This window comes from Bidens hawaiensis, unplaced genomic scaffold, assembly GCF_021521415.1.
Source record: "Bidens hawaiensis isolate Kalapana, Puna unplaced genomic scaffold, B.hawaiensis_p1.1 tig00017777_1, whole genome shotgun sequence".
Classification (NCBI taxonomy): Eukaryota; Viridiplantae; Streptophyta; class Magnoliopsida; order Asterales; family Asteraceae; genus Bidens; species Bidens hawaiensis.
The window spans coordinates 160,443-176,413 of NW_027492684.1; the positions used below are offsets into that span (position 1 = coordinate 160,443).

Below are 15,971 nucleotides of genomic sequence, written 5' to 3' on the forward strand. Positions count from 1 at the left end.
TGGGGCAAGCCCCTCTGGTTTATAAGTTAAAAGAAATTCGCCGTTTAATAAAAAAAGATTTAATTAATATGAAATAAGTGTTTTATCTTTCTTATTAACAATACATAAAATAAAAACCTTAATTTTTATTAAAATCCTAGTAACACCATATAATATTATATGACCATACTTTAAATCTTTATTTTATAGTACATCTTAGACAATTGACTAAATAGACAACTGGAATGTTTTTTGGTTTTTCATTTTTAACATTTGTTTTTTAAAATTTTTACTATAGGTCATGGGCATTAGATTCTGTTAGAACCCAATCAGATTCGGACATGCTTGAAAGACCCACCACCTGGCTCTGTAGTTAGCACAGCAGCATGCGGATCATATTATCATAGAAGATTCCTACTTTCTTTTTCATGGTCAATAATTGAACAACACAAGTATCTTTATACATGCACACATAGAGGTACACAAATTGGGTATTTTCAGAAACCACAATCGGGTGTCAACAAAATTCAAAACCGAGTCGGGTATGAACCTGTTCTGACATAGTCAGGTATTTGACAGGTTTTTTCAGGTTTCAGATAGGGTAGAGTAGGGTTTTGATCGGGTATTTCTGGTTCCGGCGGGTTCGGGCCGGTTTCAGGTAAAAATTATATACCAGGTCGTACCGGTGGGTCGGGTAGAAATAGCACCAGTTCCTGGTCAAGTACACCGGGGCGGATCCGAACCGGATATTTTATGCATCTCTATGCATATATACTAGACCGCTCGTAACGAGTTGGAAGGATGTGGGGTATCTACGGATAAGCATCCCCACACACGCCACGTTGTGCAGTCTAGTGTAGTGTGAGGGATTTTAAGGGAAAACTCCCAAAATGTCTTATTAATGGAGAGAGATTCAATTTTTGTCCTTATAAATAAACGTTTTCGGAAATGTCTCTTATAAACACGTATTTGACGAATGTTTGGTCTAAACGCGTCTTGCACATCATGTTTGCCCACAACGCGTCTTTCACGACATGTTTGGCCTCTAAATTGTTTTTTTGTTATATTTAATATTACATTATTATAATTAACTTTACTCATATTTGTTTTTTTATTGTTTATTATGTATAAATTTAATAACATTCCAAATATACCGTTGAGACGTGCTAATTATTATCTACGTGTTGGTCAAATTTTATTAAACATTTATTGAGCATTTCGATATAAATTTGACACGGCCTGGTTTTAAGTAAAAAATTATGATAACATGTGGATAAAAATAAACACGTCTCAATGGCATATTCAAAATTATATGCAACTTTAAATATTATAAATGTTATAAAAGAAAAACCAAATATGAGTAAAATTAGTTATAATAATGTAATATTAAATAAATAAAAACAAAAGAGGCCAAACACATCGTGAAAGACGTGTTGGAGGCTAGCAAGTCGTAAAAGACACGTTTTGTGGCCAAACAGGTCGTGAAAGACGCGTTGAGATCAAACATGTCGTGAAAGATGCGTTGAAACCAAAGATGTCGTCAAAGACTAGTTTATAGAGGTAATTTCTAGAAACTTTTTTATGTGAAGGAAAACAAAACCTCTTCCCATTAATAAGATATTTTTGAGAAGTTTCCCCATTTTTAATGAATATGCTTGTGTGGAAGCATGGTTAGGACGAGGATGGATGAGTTTAATTTTCATTTTAAATTTATTTTTTATTTTTTAAATTAAGTTTTATGTTGGGGTTAATATTTTTAATAACTTATAAACTTTTTAATAAGTTTATATATAAATGTTCTATTAAAAATGTATACATGTTTTTATATAATCTAAACCTTTTTTAACAAATACAAAATAAACCTATCCTACTATATATTAAAACAATAGAGTTTGGTGCCACATGGCCCCTTCCTATTGGACGTTAGCCTCTCCTTCCAAAAATATCCCTCACTTCTCTAATTTTCTTATCATTAAAATAAATCAAAAACATATTATTTTCCTTATACATTAAATGAAATTAAATACTTTAAATGAATTACAATATTACGATTAATTTTTTTTCCTTGGATCCCCTTTCTCTTCATTCTACCATTATCTTCCATCAGTTTAACCAGTATCTTCCATCAGTTTAACCAGTATCTACAGTTCAATCGTATTATGATAATTTCCTTCAGTTTAACCGTCCCTCCGTCGAAATCAATTTATGCGTCCCTCCGACGAATTTTTTAGTTCGTTTTCTTCAAAATCACGGCTATTAAGACGCTATAATAACGAAATAATCATTGATCTTATCACGGCTATTCAGTAGATCCATGGTTATTTTTGATCAGATGTTCGGATACTTTGCCGTCGCGTCATGGTTATTGTTAATCAGATCTGAAAGACATTGTTGTCGTCCCGTCAATTGGATTTATTTTCCGGTAAGTAATTTCATTGTGAAGATCTGAATAACATGTTATATTTTTTGTAATATTAAGTTTTGATTTTTATTGATTACTATCATTAATAAGAGCTAACAATTTTTTAAATTCGAAATTTGAATTATTAGTCAACTTAATTTTCAAATTGTGAACTCGTAATCACCTATGAGTTATTATTGTTTATTTATTCCTTTTAATTAAATCCGTATTTACTTTCTAAATATTTTGGAAAGTTGTTACAAAGAAAATATTAATTCATAGTATATTAAATGAGTTTTACTAAATTCGAAATTTCTAATTGTTAGTCAACTTATGACAAATTTTGGCAAGTTGTTATGATTTTTATTTGTATTAGAATATTTGTATTAGAATTTATTATTTTATATAAATCCCTGATTTGTTAATTTAAGTAATTATATCAACTTTTGAAATTCAAAATTTCAATTGTTAGTCAACTTATGACAAATTTTGGCAAGTTGTTATGATTTTTATTTGTATTAGAATTTTTATTATCAATATATTCAAAAAGTTTACTAAATGTTATTTAGATTTACATTCTACAAATTATTAAAAATTTTGGCAAGTTGTACATTCTACAAATAATATCAAATTTTGGCAATTGTTAGGATTATTTTTTATAAATCCCTGATTGTATTCTCCTTCAATTAACCGTATTTAGAGCTTTCCTATTTTTGTTAATAATTCCAAGTTTGTAACAAATACTCCGTGTCTATATATACTGTAACCATAACGAAGACATTCACACAGTTCTCACTTTCTTTGTCTTCGTTTCATATTTGTTTCATTTTCAAGGTTTTCATTTTCGAATATACATATAAATATTTATTTTCACTCATGTAAATTTTATTTACCGATTCTTTTATCTTTGCATTGATTTTGTTTTTGTTACACAGCAAGATGGAAGCAAAAAACTTTACCATGTTCAACTCTTTGGATGTTTCGAACAACGATTGCTTACTGAAGGTTCGTATATTTAGACTGTGGCGTTTGAAGGACAACAATAAACCAGGAGAGGACTGGTCCATCGAAATGATCTTACAAGATGAGACGGTATGAGAAATATGCATACAATAATTGTTTATATTTTTTTCATTTCTTTCTTATTATATGCATACAATAATGTTTGTCTTATTAATACTGTAACAGGGTCATCGAATGCAGGCGTATGTAAGGAAACCTTGCATACCGAAACATGATGTTTGGCTTGCTGAGAATCGCTCATTGATTGTGCGAAAAGCTTCCCTTGTTGCAAATCTGTCAACATACCGTGTAGTTGACAGCCCACATAAGCTCTGTTTCACGTCAGAAACTCGACTTTCGATTTGTGATGAGTTTAAAGGTCACATTTATGGATTGTCATTTGCTACCTTTGATGATATCAAAGCCAAGAACGTAACTCATAATGGAACGATAGGTATCCTTTTTTGCATCTTTTAATTAAATTTCGTTTTAAATTCAATACATTATATTACAACAGTTAAATAAGATCGTTTAATATCTGTTTCATTCCTCATTATAAATTATTTCTCAGATGTAATCGGTCATGTCAGTAAGTTTTTTGACAATAAAAACTCATTCTTCCGAGAGGCACAACACCAGAATCGAAGAACCATGGAATTTGCTGATTTGAGGTTTTGTAAATAATTTATATATTATCATGTATAATTAAATAATTCATTTTTGTTAACTTCTACTTTTCGATGAACCAGTGGCAAAACGATTTATCTCACCTTATGGGATGACTATCTTAAACAACTTATCAAATATGTTTCTGACAACCCGAATGAGGAGTATCTCATTATCGTCCTCCAATTCGCACGAGTCAAGTACTATGGAGGTATCATTATACATTGAGTATTTTATTTCTAATCCTTAAAATTCTTTATAGTTAATAATTCTAACTTTACATACGTTTATATGATTTTGGCAGAAAATGTTTATGTTCAAAACTCTTATGGTAACCAAGTGTCAAGGTTGATGATCAATGATTACTTGTATGAAGTGATTGATTATAAGAAACGGTAATGTATTATAACTATTTAATTATAATTTTATTTTATTACACGTATACATTATTGTTTATTTTAAACACCTTATGACTTATTTTTTTGAAATAATAGGTTGCTTGAAATATCCTCGAAAGTCAATGTCGAAGTACCTAAACCGGTTGGTTCATCTAAGCTGCTAACTGTTAAGGATGAATTTTTGAAGAAGTATCCGTTCTATTCAATCAGTGATCTTTGTACCATTTTGGAGGTATGTAACCATTTGGTTTGTAAATACTCATGTTGAGTTAAATTTTACTAATAAGTTCACCATGTTATTATTATAGGCTAAAAACGTCGTCATAATTGGTACCGATAAGTATATATTGGGTAACAAGGAATGGTACTATAATGGATGTAAACGTTGTAGTCGTAAGGTTACTTCTACTTTTGTTGATGGAGTGAAGGTTTATGAATGTAAGAATTCCAGTTGTAATTCTCAAGGTGTAACCGCTGGACCGAGGTACTATTTTATAAATTTAAAATATATAATATTATTACTTTTTCATTTAATAATATTAAATTAAACTGGTGTTTTACAATAATTTTTAAAATAAGTCCCCTTTATTTTACAGACTCCGAATTCCAATTCGTGTACAAGATACGACCGGTGTTGTTTCTCTTACGTTGTTTGATAGGGATGCGAGAGTGTTGTTCAATAAGCCTGCTGATGAATTTGTTATCACTGATGTTGAGGTATGACATTTGTACCATTCTCCCATACAATATGTTTATTTGTGTCATTTACACTATTCAGTTCAATCTATTAGTTTTCATATTATTATGTTCTTTTTTTTCATTGTTTTAAAACCGGAATTTTTTAATATCTTATAAACATAAAATAAAACGCAAACAGCTTTTATCCTATTTAACTTGATTTTCAAATCGTTGACTTTTCTTTTTTTACATTTTAGAACTTCATTAAATGATTTTTTATTATGTTCATTTTCTTAATTGTTATTTTGAAGGTTGATCCGATGCACACGTTTCCTGAAGAACTCAACACTATATTAGAAAAGAAATTTGCTTTCATTGTTGAGGTTAGTGACTACAACATCAGGAACTCATATGACGTCTACGGTGTCACCAAGTTAACCGATGACCAGGACGTTCTTAATGATCTTGATAAACAGCTTGCTCATGGTCAGGTATGATTATTGTTTCCGTTTTTAAAAATAATGTTTTAATGTACATTAACAAACTGTGTATTTATTTAATTTTAAATATAATTCAATTTAACTTCATATGCAGCCTAATGACAATCAGTCTTTAACAGTTGGATCATCCTCTAACCTGAAATCAACCGAAAATGTAACAGTTGGATTATTAATCCGTTTTTTTAATAATCCAAAACTTTATAAATCTAAATGTTTATACTAAAAACATGAATGATAAACTGATTCGTAGGAGTTGTTGACACCTTCGTCCGACCACTTCACTCCTATTTCAAACTCTGAAGACGTAATTCCGAATCGTCTTTCATCTCTTGATGGGAAGGCTATTTCTTTACCAGAGGTTGACGTAAAACTCAAGCGGAAGTTGGATGATACTTATGATGGTCAGGATGACACCGGTATGTCTGCAACCAAGACGAAGGTTGATGAACAACCAGTTGTTGATGCTAATGTTGATGACGTGGATATTTAAAATGGACGAAGGCGCAACTTAATAATAAACGCAGCTTATTGCATGCATCGTTTGTCTTTTTTAATGGTTTGACTATGGATGTTTTTGGTTTTTATGTTTGTTTATTTGACATTGTGATTTGGGTTTTATTTATGTTGCTTGAATTTTATATGGATATCTTTGAACTTATGTTTTCCTTATGTTGAGTGTTATTTTATAGTAGGATTATCTATTATCTTTTTAAGGTTGTTAAAAAATTATATCAGTAAGTTATTTTATTTTCTATATTATTTATGTTGGTTGAATTAAATAATTCATTTTTGTTAACTTTTACTTTTCGTGTTTTTGTTAAATAAATTATAGTAACAAACTTAAAATCTTCCTTATTTAACTAATTAGATCATGAGCAAATATAAACTACTTATTTATTTCCAGAGTTACATATAATTATATAGTAACAATCACTCAAATAAGTAATAAATTCATGAATAAATTTAGAATGTTAGATTTTTACTAATGTTGACATATAATTAGTTAACAGTTGACCATATTAATCAATAAATGTATAGATTTAAACAATCTTCTTAAATTTGAAAATATAATGTATCTATTAAAAGTTTAAAGGAATTAGTTACTTATTACCATAAATCATCAACTATATTTAACATTCGTCCATTAATTACAATTTTAGAGTTTATGAGGAAACCCGTTAATAATTATATAACAAGCACATATAACTAAAAACACGGTTAATTTTTGATTTATATATTTTTAGAACGTATTAACATTAATATTACGACAGATTTAGTCATTATTTGGTTTGATAACAAATCAAGTTTATTCTTAACAAAAGAAATTAACTACCCACAATTATTTTTCAAATATAAATATACTATTCTAAAAATAAGGATACAATATAAATTTCTAATGGATTTTTAAATATTTACTTCCAAGTAAATATTCTGGAAGCTTACTATAATAATAATATTAACATCTAAATATAATAAACACATATATATATAATATCTTCATTAATATCACACAGCCAAAAACCGATCGTCTTCTTCTTCTTCGAACTTCCAAACACTAAACAGGTAATTAACTCTTCCAAATCATGGAGATCCTTTTTTAATAATGTTTTACAATTGTTATCGTTTCCTCTTCTTTAATAATATCAACATTATCTTCTTTTTTAATAATGTTTTACAATTGTTTTTTTAACACATGTTATTTATGAATTTAAATATTTATATATGATGTTGTAGTTTCTTTGTATATTAACAACCAATTTTATATTTTAGGTGTGAATGTGACATCTACTTATCGTTTGACACCACTGTCTAATATTACCAACCACCATTTTACTTCTTCATCTAATATATTAAGGCATGGATGTTCTTCCTCATCTACAATGTTGTTTGGTCAATCCTCATCAACGCATCGTGCGTCTCGCAGAAGCTTTAATGTTGATCATCCCATACCCATGCCAAACTTAGATCAATTTGATACGCTTAACGGTGAAAACGAGTCTATCAATCCTTGCAAATCGATATCTTCAGGTACGTGAATTCAATTACATTTGGTTTTGTTAGCTACTATATTTATAATTTAACTTTTGTAACATATTTCATTGAATTTATAATTTAACTGGAGATCATATTTCATTGAATTATATGTATTCGTGTTGTACTTTTTTGGATTCATTCTGTTATTCCCTACTGTTTAAAGTTAATGTTTTTGGAAACTATTCATATATATATATATACATATGTTAAATAAGACATAGTGTTATTTAACAAGAACCAATCAAAATAACGTTTTCAATTTTGTGGTAAACTATTAATATATATACATATGTGAAGTAAAGAAAACATATGATATGAATAGTTTATTGGTTATTGTATAATTTTTTTATTAATGTAATTTATATACTTTGCTTTAGACTTTTATACATTATTAATATATAATTTCAGCCATTATTAACTTTTGCATTTATATATTAAATAATTTCAACCATGTATGCGTAATTATTGATTTCTTAGGAAGGTATTTTTTTATAAGTGATGGTTTAACTAACAAAATATCTCCAACTACGTTATTCATAGTTAATATATATATATAATTCATCAAAGTTGTTTTTTATTCACGTCATATTCTATTTTCAACAGATTATTTAGATCATGGAGATCAAAATGTCATGTGTGGAGTTTGCAAAGCATTATTATGGGATTTAGAGACCAACAAAGGAAAAACAAACAACGGTGTCACAAGTTACTCACTCTGTTGTAGTACCGGTGATGTGCAACTTCCGGACATCAAGCCTCCACCAATGAGTTATATGAATTTGTTCCTTGGTCATGATAGTACCAGCAAGTATTTTCTTCAAAACATTAGACGATATAATTCCATGTTTTCTTTTACGTCTCTTGGTGGGAAGATTGATAATTCTATTAATCGAGGAGACGCTCCATATACTTTTAGACTTGGTGGAGAGAATTATCATTCGTTGGGAAGTCTTCTTCCAATGCCTGACGCCAAACCACGGTTCTCTCAACTATACATTTACGATACTGAAAATGAAATATCAAATAAACGAGACATATTTCGGTACGTCACTTAACTCTTTTAATTGTTTTAATTATTACATTCATATTTGTATAAAAAATGATATTTTTTTAATTAGACGTAATTTGATTTTTTGCCCTGTCCATGTTTTTATGTAGGGAAACAGATTCAACTGATAAATTGTTGGACAACCAAATTATTTGCTTCCTCAAGGACATGTTGGATTCTCATAATCCGTTGGTTAAAAGTTATCGGATTGCAAGGGATTGTTTTCAACAAAACCCAAATTTGGATTTAAAGTTGAGAATAATTGGAACACGCAAAGGAGACGCAAGGACGTACAACCTCCCAACAACTTCTGAAGTTGCAGCATTGATCGTTGGTGATATTGGTGATGCAGTTGATAAAAGAGATATTATTGTCGCAACTCAAAGTGGATCTTTGAAACGTATTAGTGAATTGCATCCGTCATATGTTCCTTTTCAGTATCCTATTTTTTTCCTATATGGTGACGATGGTTATAGTATTGACATACTGCATCGTGATGTTCGAAGTTCGACAAAAAACAAACGCAAGAAGTGCACTATGCGTGAATTTTGGGCGTGCAGATTTCAAGATAGGCCAGACAGCTACCCGCTAACTTTAAATGGCAGAAGACTGACTCAGCAGCTGTTTGTAGATTCGTACACGATGATAGAGACTCAAAGGTTGCATTATGTACGCACACAACAAAAAAATCTTAGGTCTGAAACTTATGAAAACCTAAGAAATCTACATTCGGCTGGAACATCTGACGTTTCCTCTGCTGGCCAACGTATTATTTTACCTTCTTCATTTACCGAAGGTGCTCACCTTGATGCAATGACTATATGTAGATGGTTTGGTTATCCCGATTTCTTTATAACCATAACATGCAACCCGAATTGGCTGGAAATCAAACGATTTTTACGAAATAAAAATCGAAAGTCCGAAGACAGGCCCGATATATTATGTCGGGTATTTAAAATGAAGCTTGATTCATTGATGAAAGATCTGAAGGATAAAGCTTTGTTTGGGAAGCTTCAAGCTGGTATGTTTTATTTTTGTAGTTCATAATAACATTGGTTTTTTAAGATATTGTTGATTATAATTATCAAAATTAAGCTATCAAAACAATTAATTTTAACATATGTTATCTTTTTTTTAAATAAGTTATCTAATTCACAACTACTTATATCATGCAGGTGTGTACACAATTGAATTTCATAAATGTGGATTACCCCATGCACACATTTGCCTTTTTTTGCATTCTGAGCACAAAATTCATAATCCGGAGTGTATAGACAACTTTATCTCTGCAGAAATTCCAGATAAGAATGAAGATCCGGAGTTGTATTCGCTTGTAAGCGACCACATGATGCATGGTCCATGTGGTGTTACTCACCCTCAATGCACTTGCATGGTGGATAACGAATGCTCAAAAAATTTCCCAAAGAAACTTCAAAACGAAACGTCCATTGATTCTAATGGCTTTCCTGTTTATCGAAGAAGAGACTTGGGTAATGTTGTTGTTAAGTCTGGGGTAAATTTAGACAACAGACATGTTGTTCCTTATAACAAGAAACTGTTAAAAAAATATCAAGCCCATATCAACGTTGAATGGTGTAATCAAGAAGGTTCGATAAAGTATTTATTTAAGTACATTAATAAAGGTCCCGATCGTGCAACTATATCCCTTGTACAAAACAATGCTGCTAATCAAGATGAAAATGTAGACGAAGTTAAGGCATTTTATGATTGCAGATTTCTGTCTGCATGTGAGACGGCATGGAGAATATTTGCTTTTGATGTGCATTATAGATTTCCTTCAGTTACTCGACTTCCGTTTCATTTACCCGGTCAACAGACAGTTGTGTTTGCAGATGATGATGATGTTGAAGACGTTTTAAACAAACCCACTGTTGGTTCGTCAAGATTCACTGGTTGGATGGAGTGTAACCAGAAATATGATCTTGCACAAACCCTAACTTACGCAGAGTTTCCAACAAAATTTGTTTGGAAACAAGACGCAAGGGTTTGGGAGCTTCGTAAACGTGGTTTTTCCATCGGTCGAATTCATCATGTTCCACCCGCCTTTAATGAAGCATACTTTTTAAGAATTTTGTTAAATAAGGTTAAAGGTCCTAAATGCTTTGAAGATATTCGTAAGGTTGATGGTGAAGTGTGTGCTACGTATAGAGATGCATGTTATAAAAGAGGGATTCTAGATGATGACAACGAGTATATAGAAGCTATTGAAGAAGCAAGTCATACTACAAGTGGTTACTACTTACGCAGTTTATTTGCAACAATGTTAATCACATATAGTTTATCTCGGCCGGACGATGTTTGGGAAAAGAGTTGGAAGTTTTTAATTGATGGCATTCTATATAAACAACAAAAAGAGCAGAAAAATAAAGGTATCAAATGTTTTTCTTTTATTTTTTATAGATTTATCACAAATATGTTTATAAAAAACCTAATTGTTTAACAATTTTTTTATTGCCTACAGATTTGGTACTTTCAGAAGCCCAACTAAAGAACCTCGCTCTACTTGAAATTCAAAACTTCCTGTTGCGAAACAATTGTAGTTTGCGTTGTTTTCCCACCATGCCTTTCCCTGATGATGATTCAATTTCCGCATCAATAAATCGTTTTATGAACGAAGAACTTGCGTATGATACACATCATATGACGGGTGAGTTTGAACGACTTTATAGTTCGTTAATAGATGAGCAATGCAGTGTGTTTAACGAGATAATGGAAGCAGTAGATGCAAAAAATGGTGGTGTTTTCTTTGTTTATGGATATGGAGGCACGGGAAAAACATTTTTATGGAAGACTTTATCTGCTTCCAAACGATCGAAATCAAAAATCGTTTTAAGTGTGGCTTCAAGCGGTATAGCATCTTTGTTACTTGAAGGAGGTAGAACCGCTCACTCTAGATTTCTAATTCCTATAAATCTAACTGAGGATTCTACCTGTTCAATAAAAAAAAATCCAGATGTTTGCAACTTAATTAAGCAAACTGATCTGATTATCTGGGACGAGGCTCCTATGATACATAAGCATGCTTTGAAGCTTTGGATAGGAGTCTCAAAGATGTTATAAAAGGTGTTAACCGTGATAGTACTCGAAAGCCATTTGGGGGGAAAGTTGTTGTTTTTGGGGGTGACTTTCGTCAAATACTACCCGTAATACAAAATGGATCACGTAGTGATATTGTTAATGCGTCACTTTGTTCGTCCCATTTGTGGTCCAATTGTAAAGTTCTGAAGTTAACCAAAAACATGAGGTTAACTGTCGGGGGTGTAACCCATCCGATTTTGAAGAGGCCTCCCAGTTCGCAAATTGGTTGTTGGAAGTTGGTGAAGGTACACTTGGTGGTGACAATGATGGTAATTCAGTTATAGAAATACCAAATGATCTTTTGATCGGTGATTCTGCTGATCCACTTTCAGAACTTATTGATTTTGTTTATCCTGCATTATTGGATAATTTTAATGATATTTCTTATTTCCAAGAAAGGGCCATACTTGCACCCTTAAACGAGGTTGTCCAAGATATTAATGACAGATTTTTAACTTTCCTTCCGGGAGAAGAAGTTGAATATCTAAGTTCGGATAGTATTGACAACTCTGAAACTGTAGGGCCTGGTTTCGATCAAGCATTGCACTCACCGGATTTTCTAAATGGTTTGAAGCTTTCTGGTATGCCTAATCATAAATTGGTTGTAAAAGTTGGTGTCCCAGTAATGTTGCTAAGAAATATTGATCAGAAAAACGGTTTATGCAACGGAACAAGATTACAGATTATTCAATGCGGTAGGCGTTTTATCGAAGTAAAGGTCATTTCGGGTACAAACATTGGTCATCGCACTTACTTAACTCGAAGTACACTAACTCCTACAGATAAAAAATTGCCAATCAAGTTGAAAAGAAGACAGTTTCCTATAGCGGTTTGTTTTGCAATGACAATTAACAAAAGTCAAGGCCAATCCCTAGCAAGAGTTGGAATATATCTTCGACATCCGGTGTTTACACATGGTCAGTTATATGTGGCTTTATCCAGAGTGAAGAGTAGAGCCGGAGTTAAAATGCTTATTTTAGACAAGGAGGGTAAAGTTACAAATCAAACTTCAAATGTGGTTTATAAGGAACTGTTTAATAATATATGAAGTTTTTATTTTTTATCCATGGAGTGATTGTAAATATCGTTTTATTTTTCTTGGAAAGTTATTAACAATTGTATATTCTATTATCGTGGCAATATGTATGTATGATTTTTGTTTTTGACTTTAAAATTATCGTTTTATGTTACAAGATTTAATTATTTCAACCCGTGGCGCCCACGGGTCAATAACCTAGCAAATTTTAAAAAACAAAGCACTTAACCCAAGCTACATATTTGTGAAGAACCCCAGCTTTAACACGCTTTTAAACCCAAAATCGATCCTAAATCACAAATTCGTTCTCTGATTGCAAACTGGACGAAGCTTGATTGCGAGTTAAAGCTATGATTCATTATATTACGATCTCGAAGCTTCATCAATCACTATTATTCATCTATCTTCTTCTTCTTCTTCTTCTTCGTCTAAAACCCTAGCAACCTCCATTTTCCCTATTTTTTTCATTTTGTACAGGTTCGTGTGCTTCCTCCTCTACTCTAATTGTGAATTAATGTTCGATTATCAGTTAATTCAAGATGAATTGGTACTTGAGTTGCTAATTGATGTTAGATTATTTGTTCATTAACTTGATAGTTGATATGAATCATTGCTTATGCTCATATCTGTATGTTTTTATTTCTGGTTGTGTGGATCTGATTAGAAGCTTCGTTTGTGATTATTTGCGGCTCTATTGTATATGTATGATGACATTTGATTTGAATTCTATTTTATTCCATCTGAATTTGATGATTTGATGCAAATTATTGTTAAGCTCTGCTCGTTTCTGTGACCTAATTTTGTTTCACTATATTCCCTTTTTGTTAGATTTATACAATTTTATTTGTTCGAATACGTCTTAGAGTTAGGGCACAACCAAGTCGGATTCGATTTGCTAGACTTAGAGTGAAATGGCAATCGATTTGGGCTAGAAATTTCTCCGTGGTGCTTGAATCTTCCGCAACCTGTCAGTCCTACCTCTATCCCTTTCGTCTTCCATCGGTTCTACTATCCTCCAATTGATGCCAAGTTAGTGATTAGCATGTAATTGTCGATTGTGCTCACCTGTTTTATTTAGTTCATGTCTAATTTGATTCAATCATGATAGAGATCGACACCACAATTTTGTGACTAACATTCCTAAACAGCGACCGTTGTTGGTCTAGGTTACGTCTTTCTTGTTCGTTATAATTGAATGGATCAATGATGTTATTAAAGTTCAATTTTTTTTATCAATGATGTCTAATGAACTATCTGGTGAGTTGGTTTTTAGGATTTTAAAAAGTGGATATTTACTTTCATTTTTGAATTTAAATAGGTTGTATATTATAGGTTTGGTGGGATTTGTTTGAATTACTTACGTGTGCTATTGATATGGTTTGGTTAATGTTGAGGATAAAATTAAAGTGATGCTATTGTTTATTAAGTAATCAACCTTTTTGTATAACTTATTTGCAATCCCATTTCAGCATCAGTCTATGCTAACTTAATTTCAATATTTATGTTTCATAATAATTTATATGAATGCTGTATTCGTCTTCCAAGATTTTTTAGGTTCCTACAACGACCATTGTCTCGACGTATTTCAACACTTAGGGTAACCAAATGTAAAGAAGCGTATGCTTCAACTGGATGCGGTTCACATCTCATAAATATAACAAATGAATTAGTAATGTATATTATATATGACCTTCTTAGTTAGCTTAAAGATATAATATTAATATTGGTTATCCCTTTTAAATTGCAGTCTTTACATTTTTCTGTTGTTGACAAAGGGTTCATTTGGTGTCTTTTTATGCAGATAAAAATCATTCTTGCTGTTATTGATGTACTTCAAATTTTTCATGCTGCTATATCCTTGGTAAGTGCAGTTGAGACACTTAATCGCCCCAAAGTATCCCATATTTTGTTTTGTTTCTTATTTAATATGCATGTTAAATGGGCCGAAACTGAAATTGACCCGAAACTGGTTAATAACCGGTCTTGGTGAAACCGGTTACATTCCAATTATAACCAATGATTAGGAACCGGTTTGGGATTTTTCACATAGAAACTAGTTAATCGAAACTGATTAATTACCGAACATAGGCTAACAACGCCAGGGGTGCAAACGAGCAAGCCGATCCCGTACTAGACTAGGCTTGAGCTCGGCTTGTTTAACATACACAAAGCTTGGCTCGTTTCGATCTCTATTTCTAAAGCTCGAGCTTGGCTCGCTAGTAGTTTTTTAAGCTCGGCTCGGTTCGTTTACTATTTATTAATTAATTTTTATATTTTTTCATACTGTAGTGATCTTCAAATCAATTAGAGAGAGACAAAATTCACTTTGCCATTGTTGATGTTTAATAGGGTAGCAATGATGTTGAGGTTTTTGGATCACCAACAGAGAAGTCCATTCTTCAATAGGGGCTAAATGTTAGTTGCTTCTTCATACATTTTTTACATATTTTCATCTTTTATATATATATTATAATATGATAGTATGACACCTTATCATTTTGGCTTATATGCAGCTTGGAATGAATTTTGAAACAGTCAGATCAAAGTCTACAATTATCCATGCATTTCCATTTAGCTTAGAGAAGAAATGATGCGGAGTAGCAGAGAGACGAGTAATTCACAGCCTTTAATATATTTCATTCCCATATTTATAATTTGTTACATGATTCACTTGAAATATTACCTTTTTGGTAATTTTATTTTCAGTTTGATTCTGAAGTTCATGTTCATCCATAAGGAGCTGCTGAAATCGTTTAAGCTGACAGTAACGAGCAGCTCGTTCCATTGGATGAAGCAAAGGTATGAGAAATCAGTATATCTTTAACATAAACATAGCTCAAGCTTGACTCATTTCGATCTCTATTTCTAAAGCTCGAGCTTGGCTCGTTAGTAGTTTTTCAAGCTTGACCGTTTTTGGTAGCCGATCTCGAGTATCTTACTAGCGGCTCGGCTTGTTTTGTTTTCCTCTAAAAAAGGCTAGTGTTGATATGGTTGATTTCGATAGATTATTATCGGTTTTAGGTTAATAATTATGCCGGCAACACAAGTTAGTGTCCATATTGTATATATAATGAAAAGTTCTTATTTTTCTTATTAGGAACATCGCAAGAAGATTGAAGATAGTGAAAAG

At 31.7% G+C, this 15,971-nt stretch overlaps 1 protein-coding gene across 1 annotated transcript; it reads left to right on the forward strand.

The window, feature by feature from the left end:
• Nucleotides 1-7,504: 7,504 nt before the first annotated feature.
• On the forward strand, nucleotides 7,505-15,432 carry LOC143554659 (uncharacterized). Its single transcript, XM_077044369.1, has 8 exons — nucleotides 7,505-7,652; nucleotides 8,262-8,700; nucleotides 8,817-9,727; nucleotides 9,882-11,096; nucleotides 11,189-11,602; nucleotides 11,955-12,523; nucleotides 14,589-14,702; nucleotides 15,355-15,432. The coding sequence occupies exons 1-8, from the start codon at nucleotides 7,505-7,507 to the stop codon at nucleotides 15,430-15,432; spliced, it is 3,888 nt and encodes a 1,295-aa protein (XP_076900484.1).
• Nucleotides 15,433-15,971: the final 539 nt, after the last annotated feature.

Bases quoted from the DNA above. Each gene is read 5' to 3' on its own strand.
- LOC143554659 (XM_077044369.1), top strand. From the start codon at position 7,505: ATGTTGTTTGGTCAATCCTCATCAACGCATCGTGCGTCTCGCAGAAGC. The intron at 9,728-9,881 runs GTATGTTTTATT...TATATCATGCAG, and splicing joins GTTTGGGAAGCTTCAAGCTG to GTGTGTACACAATTGAATTT. The intron at 14,703-15,354 runs GTAAGTGCAGTT...GCTTATATGCAG, and splicing joins TTCATGCTGCTATATCCTTG to CTTGGAATGAATTTTGAAAC.